The 22,614-nt window shown below is 40.6% G+C and overlaps 1 protein-coding gene and 1 long non-coding RNA gene across 2 annotated transcripts in view; one reads left to right on the forward strand and one right to left on the reverse strand.

Moving 5' to 3' along the window:
* The window catches only part of LOC109295630, a 15,822-nt gene extending 8,943 nt beyond the window's left edge, over positions 1-6,879 (reverse strand). The window contains exon 1 of the long non-coding RNA XR_002096789.1: positions 6,870-6,879. This is a non-coding gene — a long non-coding RNA (uncharacterized LOC109295630). The remainder of the gene's footprint in view (positions 1-6,869) is intronic.
* The window catches only part of IMMP2L (inner mitochondrial membrane peptidase subunit 2), a 1,062,180-nt gene that overhangs the window by 703,152 nt on the left and 336,414 nt on the right, over positions 1-22,614 (forward strand). The window contains exon 4 of the mRNA XM_019514565.1: positions 8,943-9,008. Coding sequence (XP_019370110.1) covers positions 8,943-9,008 — 66 coding nt within the window. The remainder of the gene's footprint in view (positions 1-8,942; positions 9,009-22,614) is intronic.

Raw genomic sequence — 22,614 nt, forward strand, 5'->3', positions numbered from 1 at the left:
TCCCCACTATCCCTAGCTGATCCAGGGGTTGTGGGGAGGCTCCAGAGCCCCTCCTGCCTCACTTCAGCTAGGTGGCACATGGAGCCAGGCCTGGCCCGAGGCAGCAGCAGTGGTGGCAGCTGGCCAGTTTCCTTTCCCTGTGCCTGCTTCTGGGCTGAAGAAGAACACCTGGAGGGATTGGACAAGAAGGGAGAATCTTTCTGCCATTCCTGCTGTCCCTGGCTGAGCCTTGATCCCTGAGGAGGCTGGCTGGAGTGATCAGGAGTGGTTCTGGAGCCTCCCCCTGCTCCTGCCCCCATTTCCGAGCCAGCCAGGGACACTGACAGAAGTGGGGTGGGGGGAGGGAGAAGAGGGGAGGAGACATGCCACTGAGCACAGATGGGGAAGGGAGAGGAATTCTTACTCAGTTAACAAAAAATTCCCAGCTGTGAGTCCCATGGCATCACTGGCTGAAAGGGGTGTGCATGTATGACACTGTGTTCTCCTCTAGGTCTACCTTTGAAGTCTTCCCTTCAAGCTGCCACTGGCTGAATAAAGAACCACTGCTCTTGTCCAGTGACCCACCCCTCTTTCTGTAAATCAGGGAATAAGGGGAGATTAGGACTTCATTTGAAGCCACATAGTTGACAATTATTTTCCTCCAGGAGGAAAAGTGAGGACACTCATTCCTCCTATGATTCTGAGAAGATCTAACATAATCTGGGACACTAGTGCTCAACCTTTTCCCCTGGTGGGCCAGATGGGCTCTGCCCAGTATGGCCATGGGCCAGATCTGGCCAGTGGCCCTGATTTGGCACCCAGGGCGGGCATGGTGGGGTTTGATTTGGCTGTGTGGAGAAAGGTGAGGAGAAGCTCAAACCTGATCCAGCTGTGCCAGGGGAAGGGGATGTGGGCTGGGCCTGATTCAGCTGCATGTTCCAGCCCTGATTCAGTTGTGTGAATGAAGGAGGTATGACTTTGGCCATGGTTCAGCCATGCTGGGGGGAAGGGGTCATAGTCTGGCCCCATTTCAGCTGCATGGTGGGAAGGGGCTGTGGCCTGGCCCTGATTCAGTTGTGCAGGGGGGAGGGGGCCTGGCTTGGCCCTATCTGGCTGTTCATGGGGAGGAGGCATGGGAATATGGCAACAGGGGAGGGTTTCACTATTAATGGCCGCTGCTCCCCACTACTATATTTCCTGGCCCAGGGAGAACCCTGTGGGCCAGATGCTATGCCACATTTAGCCTGCAGGCCAGAGGTGGAGCACCCATGATCTAGGAGATAAAGGGAGTCCCCCATGAGACCCCCATGAAGTAACTGAGAGAAGTCCCCTCATCACCCATTTGGAAAAAGCCTTTAAAGTGTGATCTTAGTGAGGGAGATTTGATATCTAAGCATAATTAAGTAGGGTGCCCTGAGAGTGACACACAGTGAAGAGAAGGCAGTGGGTGGTACATGTACCAGAATGTATTGTGAGAGTTGGAGACTCTGAGTGTATATTGGAGGATAGAGATAGTTGTGTTTCATGAGTTTATCAGCTGTGAGTAGGAGTGTTGCTGTGTTGGTGAATAATTGCATGGGTGCTTGTGGAAGCTATAGTGAGTGACGTGATAATGGAGAAGGAGAAGGCAGGCCTCTCCAAAGGCCTCTTCTGGAAACAGTAAACATGGCTCCTTGTTCCATAGGTCTGGCCTGATAACTTTGTGTTTTTGTATGGTTCTAGTGTAACTGCCATCAAAGCTGAGTTGTTTCACTGTCCCATGGTTCTAGTCAGTCACATTACCTTTGCCTGTTTTCATGCTGTCTCTTGGCTACCCTGTCTTGGTTTTCATGGTTGTCTGGAGAAAAATCTCTAGACTCATAAGGTGTAGCAAAATAATAAAATGCTTTGGGATATGGATCAGCAAGTTATCTTGAGTAAGTGATTGATTTTGCTATCTCCAGCTCTGAAAAACCAGTGTGAACTGTAAGACTGTATAAAAAAATCTAATAATTTTCTGACAAATTGTAATTGAGTAATTGTCATTTCTGACAAATAGCATAAAATTTTAAGAACCTGTAAGATGCAGATCCATAAAATATTCTGGTATATATGGTGTTTCTTATGTTCTTGGGGACTTCTTATTGAGATTGAAAGATTGAAAGACCTTCTACATTTCACTGAAAATGCAGTTATATAGGAAATTATATTTTTAACAATATTCTGATGGCATGTAATGAAATCTTGTCTATATAATGTGGACAGAGCTATATATTACGTGCTTGAGATGACCTGGGTACAGAAATATGGATGAGAGAAGAAAGAGAAGAAAAGAGGAAAGTTATTTTTCAAAAATATAAGTTGTATTTTTGAAGTTATATTTTCATTTCCATTAGAGCAATAGATAGCTGTTGAGGTCTGGAAAAGATTGTCAGTGCTTACCTGAGGTAGTCAGCTTCCCTTAAAGGAGAAATTATTATATTCATGAAACCATCTTTTTTTTACAGATAATCTCTCAAATTATTATCTTGTCTCAGTCTCCAGATTTGGAGATTTATTTTTCTTAATACTATGGGGAGCCAACTCAAGCAATATGTGGAGTACTCCAGCCCATAATCTCAGCCAATTTGGTTTCACATCTGGATATGGTACCCAAACACTGTTGATTCGGTTGGTAGAAAAATCTCTCTTCACTCAGCATGCAGCCTGTAAAGCTGTTGAAGCAATTGCAGATGCTGTAGAAAGACTGTTGTTTTCTGTCTGAGAGATCTAGGGGATGGATTCATAGAGCTGAAGGTCAGAAGGGACCATTAACTCTATCTGTTCTGATCTCTTGTATATCACAGTTCATCAAGTAACCTCTATGTTGAGCCCAATAACTTGCCTGACTAAAGCAAAACCTGAGTTTTGGTTAAAGCATATCTTCAAGAAAAGCATTCGGTCTTGATACGAATACAGGAAAAGGAGAGAATTCTCCATAGACTAATCCTCCATAGGAAGTCCATTGTGTCATGTCTTTCTTTGGTGAGTCCCACTGTAGTTAGTTCCCTCACTGTCAAAAACATATAACTTATTTATTATTTGAATTTTTCTGGTTTTTATAACCTTGAATAATTTTGGGGGCTCTTTTCTGCACCCTCTCTGGTTTTCCAAAAGGATAGCATCTGTGGCCTCTGACAGATGGTACTTTCATCAAACAACAGGCAGTACTATTCAATAGAGACTGTCATGCCACGTGAACTGCTTCATGTTCATAGGAGAGGTGCTGGCAGGGGCTATCATTATTCTCTACAGCTGTGCTATGAATGAAACGTAAGCTGGGCAAGCAGGCCCTCCCAGGCTAGGACTCTGCCAGCCTGCAAGGGAAAAGCCATGGATTCCCATGTTTTTCTCTTTTAAAGAAGAATCCATACTTAAAGTTTGTTGATTCATTTTTTTAAAGTTTGTTCATGACCCTTTCATATATTCTTGGGACCCACTTTTGGGTCACGACCCACAGGTTAAGAAACACTGCCCTAATAGAAGACCACAGCTGAAGAGCACTGTGATCATGCACCAAAATAACCCCCATTGTATGAGGGTTCAAATGAAGGTGCCCCACAGTAGAGCACGTTCATTAACTTGTCTGCTCCTGTGGCAGCCCTGCTCCCAGTGCTGTCTCAGGATGGAGGAGAGGGAGCTTGGGCTGGGGTTATCTGAGGTGGGGGGCTCCAATCCACCCCCCCCATTCCAGCACAGACTGGGCAAACATCAGTCTGAGCTCCTTGTCCTCCATTCTCCCCACTCCCATCCTGAGACAGCACCGGAGCTGGGAATAGGGAGGCAGGACTAGGGGAAGAGGCTACCAGCACACGACCTGTCTCTCTGTATTAGCTCCAAATTGGTGCTCAATCTCTCACCTTCCTGACCCAACAACTAATGTCTGTTGGGTTGGGAGGATTGGTTTAACTCATGGTGCTCTGTGAAGGCTATGAGTTAGACCAGGGAGCTGCACTTCTGTCTGCGTCTAGAGTCCCCCTACAGGAAGCAGGGGGTGTGAAGGACAGGGAGAGAGAGTAGGCTACTCTGGGAAACTGGAGGACAAAGCTAAACACTGTCGCCCTGCGTGTGAACTGTCACAGGTTCAAATTAAAGCTTGATAGAAGCAAGCTATGAAAATGTTCTACGTTCTGTGGCTCATTGGCCATTTTTATGACCCAGCCATTTTTACTGGGTGATAGTTACTTTGCATGTGTAGCATGTCTAAATTTATTGTGCAATTAACGAGTTGCTAATTGTAGCAATTAACTACTAACAATTAACCAGCATCAGGGGCCTTGATACACCCCAAAATAGCCTATAATCTTGCTTAGAAGGCAGAGTAGAGATGCACCTTATAATCTAACTAAGTCAGAGATGTATGTGCTTTTTTGAGCCTGAACTCAACCCGGAAATACCATGGTGAAAAAACTTTGGGGAGACCTTCTGTTAGTGCTCCCAAGGTGTTAGTCTTTAGTGTGCTTGAGAACAGCCAAAGATGGTCCGGGGCATCTTCACCAAGATATCTTTGGGTTTGGAGTGTGGCTGTAGGAACAGGTGGGCCAGGATATACTCAGGACATTTTAGTTGAAACACACTACTACTACAGTATAGACATGCCTGACCATCCGAACTCCTTGGCTATTGACTAAAAAAAAAAGAACCTTGTGCTTCATGATTGTAGGCCTTTAGTGCCTTTTATTAATTAAATATTTCAACTTGAAACAAGAATTTTTATTTTTGTCAGTTTGGTGAGAGCAAAAAATATTATGGGGCAATCTGAACTGAATTTTTTTTACATTTTATTTTGCATCCAAGTCAAACTAATAATTTATTGAAAAAAGGGTCAATCTCTGTTTTTTAAAAAGGTAGTTCAGTAAAAGGCTAGGAAAAAGATAAACAAAGTAATGTGTGAAATCTGGTACTTGAGTCTGAAAGTTAGGTCTGTCAGAGACTTGTTTTTCTATAAGGCTATTTATATCTGTGTGGGCCATATCTCAGAGAATGTAACGTGTAGAAACCTAATTGTATGTGTACATAGCTAGAAAAAACTAGTTTGAAAGATGGGTTTAATGTTGCATATCCAACCTGATAAGGCAGGGTGGGGTGGCAGGGAGGGAGTCATTAATCTCTTCTGGACTTAGTAGTTAATCTTGACTGGACATGAGTACACTAGGGCAGGGACGTACTTTTTTAAAGTATGTAAGATCTTTTTTGCCTGTATTTAAGTTTGAAAAGCCTGCCTAGAAAATAAATGCAAGATCTAACCAAGCTAAAAAATAATTTCTTTTGTTTTTATTCAGTTTCCCTGTTTTTAATAAGTAAAATTTAATTAAGATTATTTGTCTATGGTAATTCTAGACAGATATCCCTAAGGAGGAGAAAACTCTATTTTTTCAGTTTTTCAGAGCTGCTTCAGAGTTTCTAGAACCTTAATACTCATGGTCAATGCCTATGAGAGGCCTATACAAAATTATCCTATGATGTCCTCCCATTACTTCTGCCTTCCCAGGGGATGGACACAGAGGGTGCATCCAGACAAGCAGGAACTTGTGCTTCCCCAAGGAAAAGTAACAGCGGCACACCTTGCGCTGCTGCTCCTTGTCCCTGGGGAACGCCTGTGCCATGTATGCTCTAGGCGTGCTGCAAGGTACCCCAGATGGCGTAAGGGAGGCTGGGGCCAGGAACTGTGCTAGCTCCAGCAGCCTTACTTGGGGTCTTGGGGGCCTCTGGGAGGTGCAGCTGTGGCACTCCTGCAGCAGAAATCCTGACTAGCAGCTGGAGCATAGCTCCAGCTGGCCAGGCTCTGGGTTTGGGCAGTATGCACTGCTGCCACTTGAGCTGCCCTGCCCTGTTTTTTTTTGGCTTGGCTCTTTTTGACCGTAGGATCTCTGGGGTTCAGAAAAACCCTCCTGCACTGCAGAGTAGCAGGGCAGGGAACGCTTGCATGCTCAGCATCTACAGTGTCACAAATCACACCTCAACACTTGTCTGGACGTGCCACTGAGGCTAACGGACAAAATAGGCTATCAGAGTTGATAGGGACATCGGTTATAGGTAGGCTGGAAAAAGGATATTTAAAAGTATCTGAAGGTGTTGCCTGTCTCAGAGTTAGAGCAGATTTAACAATACACTTTGCCAAAATATTCAATTAATAATTTACAAATAATATGTTTTTTCTTATTTTTTGACCAAATGAATAGCCCGAGGATAAGCTAAAATATTGCAGGTTTTTTGAGTAAAAAAAATTTCTAAAATACCAAATTTCCTATGTATCTTGTTCTTTTTAAGTCTTCCAGAAGCATTTAAGTTTTCACTCCTGCACTGAACTCCTAGCACACAGCCTTTAGGATTATATTAAGCATGTTACAGTATCATGACTTGATAATGTAATCCCTCATGTACTGTCCACTACTTTGAGGACACTAAAAAAACTACTCCTTTTCAGTCAGTTGAAAATATTGGTTTAGAGGTATTAATGTGTTATGGAACCTTTTAAACATACCTTTTTAACCCTTGGGTTTACTTTTTCATTTGGGTGACTTAGTAAAAATGTAAAGGTAATGCTTATTTTAATGTACTATGTCTATTCTGGTTCTAGATGCTAAAAAAATATTCATGTATAAGGCTATTTTTGAAGCATTTTTAGTACATTCAGTTTTGGGTTTGTTTGTTTTTTTAAATGTACTATTTTTGGCACAAAAGTGACCACTTTGGAATGAATGTTCTTGCCTCTGATTTAGAATGATGTTTATTCAAGGTCATTACAGTTATTGCTGAGTAGAGACAAATTAACACAGAGGTCAGTAATTACATTACAAATGTATGTGTTAATCAAATGGAAATGCTTATGAGGGGAATTCAAAAGAACCTTTAAAAGTGATGTGTGAAACCAGGATAGAATTTTGAAAGAGCAGCCTTAAAAATTGATGGCCTTTTTTTTCATTCTTTTGAAAAAACACATACTTTAGCACATACATTATGTATTATTATTTCTGATTAGTCAATAAATTTTATAGAAAGACATGCTACATACTTAGCGTAAATTAAAAAAAAAGGTAGAAAGTAATTTTACAAAAAAACCTGTTTAATTTATAGTAACTTTAGTAGATAAAATAGCATGCTGAGCCCTGGTCTTCTCCTACACCTGATCATAATTCCCCTGGAGTATTGACATACAGAAATGTGCTGGGAAAAGTAATGTTGTCAACAAGTGCTAAAGGTGCTCCAGCTAATAATATCACTTTGTCATCTAAAACTTGCTGGATTCCTCTCATGAATGGCATGCAGCGCTAATACAAATTTTTCTGTTCTGTTTAGTGAAGACAGATAAAAGACATGAGATAACTAAAATGTGGGGTACTTGAATTAAAAGTCAGGCTATGTAATACTATACAGAAAATGATATCAAGACACAACTGTTCCTAAGCAATTACAAATCATATTATGGTCTCTGCATTTTAACCCCTGGACTACCAGTAATTGAAGTCATTTCCATATAGCTCAGTTGTTCCAATCAACTCAACACCCATCAAAATCATTCATTTTATATGGTGATGAGAGCAAATGAGTTGACATGGCAGATTTAGAATATATTTTCTGTGATAGCCACTATCTATTTGTAGAGTGGATACAGACTAGTGCTATGACACATCAGTCTAGAGGAGGGGTGGCCAGCCTGAAACAGGAGTGCCATACATGACATAGGCAGCTTCTGTGTGTGGCATGCTACAGACAAATGAAAATTTCTTTAAGATAATGTGAATAAACGATATTAAGTATGCACAGTTATGTATTTAAAATCAAGAATGGGTTAAGAGTAATTGCACAATAAAAAAGTACATGATTTGTCTGTTTATAGGAAACAGATGTCTGTGTGTTATAGGAAATTTGATAGAATACTGTATTTTTAGTGGTAGTATATCAAAATGTATATGCAGGAGAACATCTAAATTAGGCTGTGAATGCAGCCTTAACTTGTCTATTATGTGCTTAATGTGTAACCCTGGGCATACAATATGTTTATACTTATATAATGAATCTTTACACCAAATAAAAAAGAAGCAGACACATGACATACACCTTATGTTAATGTAAATTACTTAAATCTGGTCTAGAAATACTGTATTCAGGGAGATAATTATACCAATATATGTATCCTGCATCCCTAGCTTAGCTCAAGATAGCTTAAGGCAGGCAGACCTACTTCCCTCTAGCAAGTGGCAAAACAGTAGAATAGCATTAACTGTGCACATCTCTGTGGGGCAGGTGGTCATGTGATTACTTTGGATCCTGTTGTAATTTATGGAAGTGTATAAAACCGATGTAAATTATGACAATGTAAAAGTATCATGAGTACAGGCCCCAGACTACTCTGAATATCAAGTTCTGTGTGAAAAAATACCATAGTTAAAATATATCATATTGGAGCATTTTGCATTGATTAAACCTTTCATTTTTTGAAGATATTGATGAACATTTTCTTTACTGATTTAAACTGGATTTGACTGACTGTGATAAATATTAAAACTGTTTTCAGTTGTTTCTTCCCTCCCTAAAGTAAACGAATGACATGAATGTTTAAACAAAATATGAGATTAATGTTTGATGGATAACTCAGGTTTAAATATCTTAACCATTTGCAAAGGCCCAATTCATCAGTAATGGGGAATTCTAATTTCATCCATGTCAAATATCTTCCCATTTCTTTTGAAATGCAAACCCTGTTGATTATCTTAGTTTTTGCATTCAGGTGATATTCCAGTGTCTGTTTTTCTAAGGTGGTTTGAAATGAGAATGATAAGAGTGGCTTCACTTTAGGTAGAACATCATGATTGATGCTATATCAGGAAGAACATGGAGTTCCCAAATGACTTTAATAGTGTCTATTTCTTTGTGGACTTTCTTTTCATTTTCTTAAAACAATGAGAACATTACTGATTGTATAACCTTATCCCCTTTCTCAGGTCTCCTAGAAACCCTGAACAGAAGATCATTAAAAGAGTGATTGCTCTTGAAGGAGACATTATCAAGTAAGTATTTTAAGCTTTAGTCTCTAACTTCTTATAAGAGCATTTTGCTTTTCAGTGAATTTTAAATCAGTATCCTAGACAACGAGAACTTTCTAGTATTTTCTTGCTGTCTATTCTTAACAGGGATGTCTGTTGTACATGTCTGTTTTCTAAAGAAATAAGAAATGTTTCACACCTTGTTATGAAAATGACATGAGTAAATCATGCTTGCTGTCTATAGTATCTGGTTCCGTCTCACAAATCTATGGGAGCCAATTTGTATAAATTAGGGTTCCAGAGCTGTGGTTTTTCAAGTAGGAATGATACATCTCTGAAGAAAATAACTCATGAAAACAACTGTCCTGATTGCAGGATTTTCCAGGGAACTCACACTATGGGGGAATATGGTGAATCTCATCTGGAGTTAGTTACTCTTGTAGAGGGAGCAACATTGGAATGTGTTTGTTTTGAGGTATAAGTGTATGTGTGTGTGTCCATATATATTGTATATAAATATACAGATCCATGTTGCAGCCATATCCTGAATACTGTGTGCTGTTCTGGTCTCCGTATCTTAAAAAGGATGGTGTAGAATTAGAATGGTAAAGAGAAGGGCAACCAAGATGATAAGGGTTATGGAGCAGCTGCCATATCATGAGAGACTAAAGAGGCTAAGGCTCTTTAGTTTGGAAAGTAGAAGGCTGAGTGGGGATAGGGTAGAGGTCTATAAAGTCATGAAGGGTGTGAACAATGTAAATAGGGAAATGTTATTCACCAAGTCCCAGAATACTAGAATTTGGGGACACTCACTCACTGAAGGTAGCAGGAGATAGGTTTAAAACTAATAAGAGAAAGTACTTTTTACATAGCACAGCTAACTTGTGGACCTGATTACCACAGGATATTGTAGAGGCAGATTGTATAGCCAGGTTCAGAAAGTGACTAGACAAATTCATAGATCATATATCCGTTAATAACTATTAAATGGAACACTCAGTTGTATCCTCTGGCATTCCTAAACCAATCATGGTAGATGCTAGGGTGGATAATGAGTGAGGGATATACTTGGCTAGATGGACCTCTGGTCTGACTGAATATAGCACTTATGTTCTTAAGATATAGCACTTATGTTCAGGAATAAAATGCTGTAGCATTGAAACCAGAACGTTTTATTAAAACATTGATTTTTTTACTAGATTTTTCTCAAATGTAGAATGGATTTTACAGAAAGACGAAGAGAGACAGTGCAACCTAAAAATACCAATATCTGAAGTGTTCAGGCATATGCATAGAATGTGAGAAACCAAAATTCAAGTTCCTTATCTGCTTGATTCTCAGTCTGGCCCAGAGTGAATATATAATAAGTCCCAGATATTTTTGATTCAGAGTAGGGACTTGAATATAATGTACCACATCTCAGGTGAGTGTTCTAACCAGAGGACTGTTAGCTAGTTTAGGGCAGAGGAAGTATTGGTATTCTTCTTTTTCTTTCTCTGTTTTATTATAATTCATTTTTTAATTAAATTTTTCAAAAAGTCCCATTTTTGTCCCAGTTTAGAAGGTATATTTCACCTGAAGCAATTTACACTGGTAGAGGGAGTGATATTTAGACAATCTTTGTTTGGGTTTTCCTGGTAGTAGCATAGGACTTCCTAGTTTAAATTTTGAAATCTCAAAATTTTCCAGAATCCAACATCTTGTTTCCTGAGGCTTCCTCAGACTCTTCAACTATTCTAATTCTTTCCCTGTTCTAATTTGTTTCCATTTCATTGGGTGTCTAAACACATGCTACAGGGTCAAAGGAGTGGAGGGGGTGGCATTTTAGTTAGCGGCTCTGAGAGCTGCTCTAATTAAAGTGCCCACAGCATTGCATGTATTCAGCATCCCATGCTTCAAAATGGTGATGTGGGTACTTTAACTAAAGCTTGTTCAATGAGCTTTAGTTAAAGCACCCCTGCTGCCATTTTGAAATGCGGGGATGCTGAATATACGTGATGCGAAGCCTGCTGGAGTGCACTAATTATCATGCTTAAGCAGGCTTGTAGCTGACTCAATCTGCAGAGCTCCGTCATGTATATAGGTGCCCATTGATCTTCTAGTCCACATTGCAACTGCAGTTCTACCAGTGGGAAAGCATGTTGGTTAGGCAGCTGTTTTTCCATCTCATCCTCACCTAATGTTACTTAGTAGTATTGCTGTCTTTTCTACTTGTCCATTAGCCTGCTTCTTCAAAAATCGCTGTTAGAAAACTGCTGTTTAGTCTTAAATTTTTCAGGCCTTCTGGTTAGTGTGGAATGGATGAGGTTTATCTGTGAGAAGGATTGTTTTATACACAGTGCCTATGAAAATCCTTACCTTTCAGATCGGAATGCCAGGAGTCGACCTATACACCATGTCAGCCTATACACCGTGAAATATGGTAACTGTAATCAGAGAGCAGGGTGGAATACCTACTTGAATTTTGCTTTTATTTGTAGCTAGAATCATTACGTTTTGTAACACACATATGTATGTGTTTGTTGGGCAGGGATGATACACAGAGTACTATTTAAAGAGATCAGAAATCAGCATATCAGGGACTTGAAAAACCTACCAAAAAACTTTACCTTTATTAGCTAAAACTAATTCAGGACCTAGAAAACTTCTTATGAAAGGTGGGATGGGGAGGCGATTCTACTACATCTGTGGAATATTAAGCAGTGTTAAAGTTAGAACATTCTGTGAACAGTCACCCATTAAGTTTTAATACTGTTTTTTGCTTGCACATCTCTGACTTGCCACTAGAGGGCTAGTGAGCAGGGACATGGCAAGGAGCCAGGAAACCTGGGTTCTATCCCTGTTCTGGGTTGGACGGGGGTGGAGGAGGCTGGACGCGATGCATCCTGGGATGCTGGAGGACTACAAATTGCTTATTTTATCTCCATGGAGCAGACTGAAATTATCCTAACATAAGCTAGGTAGCCTGTTCCAGAGTTAACCCTTGCCTGAAGTGGTGTAACTTTGAGAAGCTTAGAGGGCACTTAGCATGAGTTAATGAGCTTTATTGTGCAGGTGCTTATGCTGTAAGTACCCTTAGTATGGCTTAAGTGTAACATGTGACTTCACCCTAAGACTTTACTTGGAAGGATTTATGTTATGTAATAAAAAGGCAACACATTTTTCCCAAAAAATTAAATTTAGAAAATATTTATTACTATCTATCTACCTATGAAATGTTTCAATAACAATCAGAGAGAGTGCAAATTTGCCATTTTTTTCCTAAAATGTGAGTTTGATTATTTACTGCAATGATATTACAAGTTATTATGGGACACAGGTGATTGGGTCAACAAAGTACGTATCAAAAACATAATAAAAAGATTTCCTTTTCTGTTTGACTAATTTGAAGACAAATATATTCAGAAACCAAGTGAAGTCCGTATTGAATCGTCTCAATGTATTGTTTATGTGTTCATTAATGTGTTGCATCAAATTATCTTTGGCCACCATGAAATGATATTCTGAGTTAAACTGAAAATAGATTGGAAAAGTTTGCAGAAAATATATTCATGAGAACTAAATTCATTTTCTTCTTAGCACGCTGAATAATTGCAGTGAAATCATTTGGAAGTCTAAAGTAGCAGAAAAAATATTGTACCACTGAAAATCAGTAAAACTATTTCCTGCTGATGTGTACATTGACCCCACACTTCAGTGTGATTTCTGAGGAGGGGCAAAATGAATGCTATCCACCATTGGTTAGAAAATCTGATTTTTTTTGTTCTCTTATTATGGACATGTAATAGAGCGGAAGTGCTTGATCTTGCAGGTATATGGGAGCATGCAAACTGCTTTTACTCCTAATTCTGGATCTTTAAAGCAGATGGTGTGCCTATGCACTATAGTGGCACATCTTTGAGCCCACTTTTAATGATTTCCCTTGTCACTCTACTTTTGATCAGAGTTGCTCCATGCACAGCTGGTTCATTACATGGAAAAGCTAATGCTCTCTTATTTTCTCTGAAAATGTAGGGCTGAAGTGTGCAAGCTTGTAGTAGAATAGGAACAGCAGCTCCCCTTCCCTCTTCCTTATCAAGCTTGAGGAGATGAATAATCCCCTGTTTCTAGTTAGGCCTTGGTGTGTGTGTGTACACACTGATAGTTGGGATGGTATGAGTGGATTATTCATTGTCAGAGAGTCTGTGGAGCATAGAGGACTATTGGTATGGGGGATAATTTTATGTGATGGTGTCATACGGCTTGGGGGTGGCTGTATAGGTATATCAGTTTGGCGGGGCATCTGGGTTAATTGTGAGGCTAAGTGTATGGTGTCTGTGTATGTGGTTCTATATGAGCTAACCTACAGCAGTTGTGGTGTTGTAAATAGAAAATAGATGTGTTGTTTAGGGGGCATAAATAATTGAAGGAGACAAAATTAAATGTTCTGTATTGTAAGGAATGCCCAAATTAATTGGTGTTGGATGTGGGAATGAATTGATCTGTGGTTTTCACGATGAGTCGACCTTCATTGATGAAATGATTTTCCTAATGACTGGGACCAATAAGAGATTTGCAATATTGCAAGTGAGCACTTAGCTAAGTACTACCATTTCTGAACTGAGTATTGGAGCATGGTGCTAAGTTCAAAGAATAGAGCATGCCTTGGGAAACATGGTAGGGAAGGGGCTGAGGCACAGGGCGTGGGTGGGGGGTGGCTCCTTCTCCACTGCAGACTGGGCAGCAGCTGCAGGGGCAATGTAAATTCCTCTGGGACCCCCTGAGCCACAACAGGGACAAGGGCTGTGGCTGAGATCTGTGCTACCCTGTAGCAGTGGCCCCAATCCTGGCACTGCAGAAGAAGTGAGAGCTGGGGTGGGAGTTGGGGCCAGCAGTATGATTCAGCTTGGCCCACTGGCACTCAGGTGCAGGAGAAGGAGTCCCCCTGGGATCAGTCAAGACAACCACCCCTGTGGCACTGCCCCTGACTATGAGCACCTTCCCCCAGCCCCATGGCCAGGCTGAGGGATGCCCTGCCCCATCCCCAGGGCCATAGCTCAGGCCAAGTACATGGCTCCCTTTGGGGCGCAGCTCCCTGAGCCACTGCATGGATGAGCTTTGCAGGAAGAGGAGATGCAGATGGGGGTAGCAGGGCTGGAAACTCCTGTGCAGGGCTGCTGTGCTCACAAAGCTCATCCTGCCCTTCATAGCTGGAAACAGAGACAAGGATGGTATGTACCCCCCTTATTACCCCGTGCCCTGCACCTCTCCTGGCCCCTGTATGGATGTCAGGCTTTGTGGGCGTGCAGCCCCCAGCAGTAGAGCACAGCCCCAGCCCCTTCCCCATAGTGCTCCCCCAGGCGCATGCAGCAATGAGCTGGGCTGGGACTCAGGACCCAGGTGCAGCTGCCTGCCACATCCAGCCCAGGCTCTGGGCAGCTGCTGTCTGTCACAGAGCCTGGGCTGCTCACAGTAGGGCTTGCAGCCTCCCTCCCACTTGCTGAGAGGAGCTCAGGCTCCATGGCCAGCAGCAGCTACCCAGAGCCTGGGCCAGCTATGGCGTGCCGAGCAAAATGGCTTCACATGCCATGCTCTTTGCTGACCCCTGAAATAGAGCATGCTGAAAGTGTATACTGAACTTCAAGGTTTTGCTTTGCAAATTTGTGTCAGGAGAATACATTCAAGGAAGGGCACTGATATTAGACTGCTTCTTATAGACTGAATCATTTAATAGTAGATACTGGATGCATCTACATGTAAAATTAGTGCATCTGAATAAATTCCTGCACAGTTTGCTCACAAAGCTCACTCTGCCCTTTGTAGCTGGGAACAGGGACAGGAGTTTATGGCTTCTGAGTGCAGTGTTTACATGTGAACCTGGGACCACAGCATGTTGAGCTTGAGCAGTGCAGCCCCAGCTGGCAGAAAGTGTGGGAAGGAGGGAGGGAGGGGGTCAGTCTGCCAGCCCAGAGCTGCTCTGCCCTGGCTCAAGGTGCTGCAGAGGGGATGGCTGGGGCATGAGGGTGCTATGCTGTAGGGCTAGCTGGCAGGCACCCCTGCACTGTAGTACCCTTGTGCCCGAGCAAGCCCCAGTCACCATTTGAATGTGCATCGTGGTACTCTAAACTCCACCATAGGATAATACTTGTGTTGGGCAGTACTATCCTTTGGCAGAGTTAATTAGTTTACTCTGGCCTAATAGCACTGCACATGTACACTGTTACTCTTTACTGCGGAGCTAATTAGTCAACTTCACAGTAAAGCACACATGTAGATTCCCCCCACTGATTTTCTTGTCTAGTTTGAAAGGCTGAGTTTGGTAATAGATTGTATCTAGCATACCCCTTACTGTGAGTAACTCTTGCGTATTATCTAAAGAGTTTGATAATTGTCCAAGGGAAAACAAAGAGCTGTATTTTCACTCTAGGTATTGGGAATGTGTTTTCTCTGGGTACGAGTGAGATCTTGAGCAGAATGTAGAATATAAAGAATATAGCTATATGATGTGTGGAAATCTAAGGATGTTGAGAACAATAGGATGGGGCTAGTGACGTCTTCCTTGTGGACTGCAGTCTAAAGTGGAGTTATCAAAGTGATGTCATCATTTTCAGGAAGGTTGTTTTGATCAGTTGATTAAAGTGGGAATGCATGGAAGCCTTATAAGGACACGAGTTTCCTATTCTGAAGCTGTTGTTCCTTTGTGAGTTGTCTCCTGACATCTACTCTTTTAATCTGAAGTTTTGTATAACTTGAGAGAAACAACTGAAGTGGCCAAGAGATGCATTTTATAGAAAGTAGAGGAATGGCGTCACCCTTCTATGAAAGTGCTTGTAAATCTCAAAAGACATGACTTTTCAAAGCAGGCCCATAGCTTAGTGCCAGAGGCCCCATATGTCATAAATATGAATGCACGAAGGGATTCACAAGGTACAGTTAATAGTAAATACATGTCTGCATTTGTTCTGACCCCTGCTGAAATCTGCCACAATTTAATAATCTGTGAAAGGGAGCTGTTTGTGGTTCTGTCGCACCCTCATCAAAGGTTATTACTGTGTAATATAGGAAAGTTTAATGTGACCTTATTCCTAACATGGGAGCAAACCTCAGAGTGAAATGTGAGTGAAAAATATGGTATGCACAAATAAAAAAGAGAAAAATGCTTCCTTGAGGTCTGAAGTCAGGCCACATTATCAGAGACAATTACTGCAACATAATGCACATGGCTTATATTACCTATTTAAAAAAATACAGCATCTTGCTTTTTTAAAATCAGATTTTATCTAAAAAGGTATCTGTTTTTAAAATAATCCTGTCATAGAACAGTGACCTACCTAACCTCTTCTTGAATTGACTGTACAAAAGTGTTTTAGCTCTTTAGGAGTAATTTGTCATAAAAATGCAGTGTTTTTCATGTCATTAACCAAAACAAGTTTAGTTAGCTTTTTATTATTTGTCCAGTACTGCAGGTAATGAAAGTAGTATTTAGACAGAACCATTAGTTCCACAGAAAGGGTTTCTTACCTTTTGTTGTTTGTTTTATATTCATTTGTTATGACCCTTATTGTAGGAAAAAAGCTATTTTCTCAGTACTTAATGTACAAAAGTAAAGTGTATATAGAAGATAAAATTAACACACTACAAAAATAAGGAAGATTCAACTGTAATTTTTTAGATCACAATATGTCGAAGATCTGCAGCGGTGCCATCATGACATAGTGTTGTAGATTTTCCACATAGTCAAACCGGGTTTCTCATTCCTTAGAGCTTGTTCTTAGGTACTGAAAAATACTGCAATCTCACTGAATAAAAAGTCCTGGCATTTCACTTCTGAGACCTTGGTTCCAGTCTAGTTGGCAGTACCAGCGTTATGAGTTAGGTGGTGTCTTTTTAAATCCCCAGCGGACTGTAGTCCACATCACAAACCCATCACAGATAATTTAACTTTCAGCAGCTAGTAACAATTCTTTCTCAGGAGATTTAAAAAGAACAGGAAGAAAATCACCTTTCGGCCCTAGAGAGATGCTGCTATAGGTCAACTCTAATAGCCATGGTGGACAGCGTGCAAATTTCATACAGTACTTTTTCCGTGGATGAGACTTTATACATCTTCTATAAATTCGCAGTAGAAATAACTATGTAGGTAGGAAATTCTGATGATCAGGATTTCCTACCTACTGCAATCTATTTAAATGATTCTTCTTCTAGGAGAGGGATTATATTAAAAAAAAGTCAATACCATCTAACTTATTAAAAATAAAAGTTGGTATTAGAAAACATATTGAATCAGTAGAAATTAAACATTTTAAAACCAATTTATCTTAAACATGCTACTGGAAATACAAAAATCCATAGTAATCTATCACAAATTGTTGAGTCATGCTATGTACAGTACTAGAAATAATGAAGCATTATGAAATGAAAAACAGTACTAAAATAAGTTTTTTTCCTAGTAAAACTTAAATTAATGTCTGGTTTATAACATGCTATACTGCTTTTTTATGGGCAGCAAAGCTGCCCAGCTCTATGAGAACTTGATGTGCTGAATCAACCTGTCATAGACAGTAGTTAGATTCATAACACACAGTACTGGGAGTAGTTCACGGACCCCTTAAGGAGGCATGTATTCGAGAAATTGTGTTCTGGGGCATGTTTAGACTATTGGTAGTTAGTGTTCATGATCCTGAATGTTTCAAAATGAGAACAATGCAGTTTTCAAGTGTTCCTTGTTGCTGCTCCTGATATTGAACCTAAAACTACATGAAAATAATGGAAGTTTATTTGATAAGTGACCAAATATTTCAGAGACTATACGTCTAGCACTAAGTAAGGACTGGTAGTGCCTCTTGTTATTAAGGCTGCCTGGCACTTCCTATTATAAAACCTTTTAACTGTTTTTGCTAAAATGTTGCATGCCTGGCCTGCATCAGATTGAATTTTAGTGGAAAATTTCAGCCAGAATGATTCAGTCATTCCTGAGAACACAACTGACAAAAATACAACGTTAAGCCCATGACAAAAAATTCTGGTGACATTTTCTTGGAATAGTTCTAGCTCTTCTGTATGTTAGAACAGGGACTTGAAACTTAGCAGATTACAGTTTGCCAGAGCAGAGAAGAAATTTGGGCTGAAATCCTATTTTGTACTTTAAGATGTCAGTGGTACATAGACACATGAACACAATCCTGTTCCATCTTGCTTTAGTTCTTGAAAAAACATTAATAGGTCAACTTCTGTAATACAGCTTTATCTTAACCATAAGTCATAAGTGGCAAAAAGGAGGACTTTTGCCCACTTTTGGAATTAATAGTTTTATAGGGAGCAGAGGAGAAGTCTTGGATTCACTGAACAAAGAAATCTGGAAGGGGGTAAGGAAAATAAGGCTGGGATGAAAAGCCAGCAGAGTGCAGTTTTTGTACTAGTTAGGTGAAGGGAATGGGACTAGACTGAGGAAGCAGGAGTGAAGAAGGGACAAAGCTGGTATTGTAGGGAAAATCAGCTAAGAGTCACATTTGTGGGGAAGAATTTAAAGAGTCCCCAGGGCAGATTTCATTATATAGCCCCAGATTCCTGAAAATGCCTATTCCTTTGCTGTCAGTAAACATCTGGGTAACCCAGTGATGAAGATTCTGATCCCCACAAAGTACTGCTGTTCCACATACCTCTTATCAGTAAGCTCAAGTGATGGTAACTCAATCCATTAGCTCATGTGGTGGATTTCTGTGGAGTGGATATAAACCTACTAAACCATGTTAGTGACAGTAGGATGCCATGTGATGGTATTTCTGATTTGGGGGTTTTTTTCAGTAAATTTTACACATAAGATCAGTGCTAAAATAATTGAGATTGCAAAGTGAAACATTCAGAAGTTAAGAAATGCCAGAATTATGGTCACTTTTGAAACTATAATTCATCTTCTTTATTTTTAGATGTTCTCAGCTAGAGAGGACTCAACTCCCCATCTCTTACTTCCCAGGAAAGTGCCCACTTGGCTGTAGACTAGTGTACACTTTTGGCTGCCCAATGGTCCAGCTTTGTAATAGAAGTAGGGAGCCCTGCCCAGCCTATCCCCTAGCTTGGTGGCTAAGGCACTCTCTTCGATGTAGATTTAAATCCCCTCAGCCTGAGGAGGGCCTAAAAGTCAAGTCTCCCATTTTCTCCAATAGCGGATGGGGCAAAAATGTATGCCACTACCTTCTTTTCTCCAGGCTGTGTTTTGTAATGAACTTCATATATGCTCTCCGTGTTAATCAGGCACTAGGCTATGGCTTGTTCTTGCCATTGCAATTTTTTATTTTGGCACTTCCTAATTTTTCAGTATTGGCTTTGAAGAACATTCTTTCTGTCAATGTAGTATATTCATCTGTAATGTGACTTCATAGTGAAACTTCCCATTCTATTAAAAATTCTTAATTGAACTATTCTGTCTTCTACTACCATAGTTTTAGCTTGTGATTTTAGGCACAAAGTTAAACATCCCTGCTACAGTTTATGCAGTACTCTTGCCAATACTAATCATTAAGTGCAATATATCAAAGCCCATGAAAACTTGAGTTAGAGTCAAGCTAAATGTCTTCATGACTCTTCAGCATTGATCCAATCTAGAAAGCCCCTTCCTTTGATCTTAGTGTGACTCCTTACCTGACTGGACACCATTTCTATAAATATAAATGACAGGAATACCTACTGGTACATTACCAGTGCACTGCAAATATTATCTGGTAACACACTGTAGGAGGTTATTTTGTTTTCCTATGTGTAAATCAGCTTTAAAGGATCATTTGTGTGAACAAAGACAAAGTCAACCCTTCAAAATTTTGGTTTGCTCACGTGGATTATATAGGATCCAGAAGAGATGGTTTTTATTTTGTGCGAGATGTTGATAAACCTAAATTTTGGGGAACATATATCAGGGGACGAAGAGTCGAGGTATAGATGGATAAATATTTAAAAGATGTTGAACTTTGCTTATAGCAAATGCAAGTGATATAATTTCCACTAATGCAAAGAGAAGAATGTATTGTTTTAGTTGATATAGGCATCTATACATGTGCTCCTGGGTGGAGGGATGAGTGCTTTAATTAGAGTGGCTCCAAGAGCTGCTCTAAATAAAGTGCCCTCAGAATCGCGTGTATTCTGCATCCTGCATTGCAAAATGGTGGCAGGGTGCTTGAACTTGAGCCACTATTTTGAAGTGCAGGAATGCTGAATACATGTGACACAGCGGCTGCTGGAACGTGTTAATTAATGTTAAAGGCACCTATACACGTGCTGGACATCTGCTCCAATGGTTGCTAATTAGCATGCATCCATAGGTGGTGGAGGGGAAGGGCTAATGGGGCTTATCCCCCCCCACAACTGAACCAGTGACAGCACCTCCAGTGCCACCGCCACAGGAGTGCCACACCCAGGGCCCCCGTTGTGTGTTCCTCCACTGCTGCTCACACAGCATTAGTGTACACCGGCCCTGGAGTGGCCCTGTGGGAAGGAGGGCTGGGGTTAGGCAGGTGCACTCCGCACCACCCAGCCCCCCGAATAATATTTTATAGTGCAGCTTACGCATGCGGTAGAGCAGACTCAATTAATTGAGTCTGCTCCAATGCATGCTAATTAGTAAACATGGAAGCAGACATCCAGCATGTGTATAGGTGCCCCTTGGATCTTTCAGGTTAAAGTATTCTCTATTAAAAAGTGGCTGTGTTACAATGACATAATTTTTATTAACCTGGCCCTTTCTACATATATAACATACTTTGAGAATAAGTCTTACTTATTAGCAATGTACACAGTGTATACAATATGTACTCATTAGCAATGTTAAGAAGTGTTTCTATATTACAGCAATATTACAGCAATGCAACAAAAAGAACAGACAGATAAAAAGTGGGGTATGGTGGATTCTGTTTCTTATTGCATATCATCAATAGAATTGTTCAGCATTTCAGTCCATTCCAACTGTTGGATTATACTGAAGGTAATACGATTGTACTGCAGACCCAATTTAGTTCCCAGAACTTTTATTGTGAGTGGAGATGCACAGAAAAGAGAGAACCTCTTGTAACTCTCAAAGTCCTGTAAAGAGTTGGCTTTAGGAAAACATAGTTTTGTTTATAAACTGAGTGTGTTTGATTTGGAAACCACTAAGCGACAAAAAGATTATATCCAAACACCGCCGCTCTTTTGTAGAGTTACTATTCAGAAGAGAAAAAAAAAGCCTCCACAAAGTAAAGAGTTACCATGGAAAAGAGCACTCAGTGACTTTCTCTGTAACACTCTACTCTGAACCAAAATACAAATGACAGCTGTCTCTGCAGTAGGCAGAGAGATCTTTTACATTTAAAAAAGCTGAACACTGAACTCAGAATGACAGCATCTCCTTTAGGATTTCATAACTATGAACACCATAAATAATAAGTCTCTAGAGTCTTCAAAAGTAATTTTAATCTGCTGTAGTCATGCTGGGGGTAAGCTTTTCAAATACAATGCAGGGGGTAACATTTCTTCTGATTTTCAATGGAAGTCATATGGTTAAAATATTCTCTAGTTTGTGAATTGTACTCTACTACGTGTATGCAATAAAGACATAAATCTCTTCAAACATTTCTCTCCAATATTCAATAAAATATTATTAGCAATAACTGTGTGTAGTTCCACACTGCAGTGTGGTAGTACATGCTGTTTGCAAAGAATCAAGAGAGGATATTGCAGTTCATTTAAACAAAAAAAACTTCAAACATCTATTTCCTTGTTAGCAGAAACTACAGCAAAAGGATGAGACGCACAGAAGGTGTAGCTGAGGGAGGAAGGGCACAAACGTATCAGAATATGAGTCTGGTTGCCCAGATTCTGTTTGACTAGCATCCAGCATGACCGTTCTTATCACAGTCCTGGGGCGCGCAACTTGACTTGAAGCAGTTTTCCAACAGCTGCCTGTAAAAACTTCCTCTACAACAGAGATTATCTGTGTTTCACAATGTGTGGCCATTTCTTCTGCCCCCTCTCCAATTCCCATCTTATACTTTATGCTAGGCACTGTGAGTGGAACCAGCAGAAGGGCTTCTATGCCAGCTGTGAGCAGCTTGCGCATTACAAGAAATTCCTGTAGGCTGGAAAGGTCTTTTGACATTTCCCGTGTTTTGCTGGTGTGGTGTATAACAGAAGGGACCAGTATCTGACCTGCCTAAAGCATGCAAATGCTTTCTTAACTTAGAAAAAAAACCAGTTGCCTCATGTCTGATTCTGGTTAACCCGTTAAGTGTCTTTGGTACAGAGGTACTTCTGTCACAGGATAAACTGATACAACTTTTTATTATCTTTGAGAAAGGATGGGCATGTAGCCGTCTGAGCAAAGGACAGATATTACACATAAACTGGTTTAAGTGATCGGATACTGGTTTAAATCTGTAACATGCTTAGTGCACATAAACCAGTTTGATAATGGCTGAAACCGGTTTGAGATAAACCTTGTTGAATGTAGTATCAGACTTAATGGATTTGGGTCAAACAGGTTTATGTAATGTCTGTCCCAGACCCCTTGCTGGTTTAAGATAAACCAGACACACCCAGCATCCCAGCATGCTCTCTGTGCTGGGCTCTCTGCTCCACAGCAGGGCTGGCACCTCCCCTTTGCTTCCTGGCCAGAGCTCTGGCAGAG

This window comes from Gavialis gangeticus, unplaced genomic scaffold (genome assembly GCF_001723915.1).
Source record: "Gavialis gangeticus isolate Ggan-Ray unplaced genomic scaffold, GavGan_comp1, whole genome shotgun sequence".
Classification (NCBI taxonomy): domain Eukaryota; kingdom Metazoa; phylum Chordata; order Crocodylia; family Gavialidae; genus Gavialis; species Gavialis gangeticus.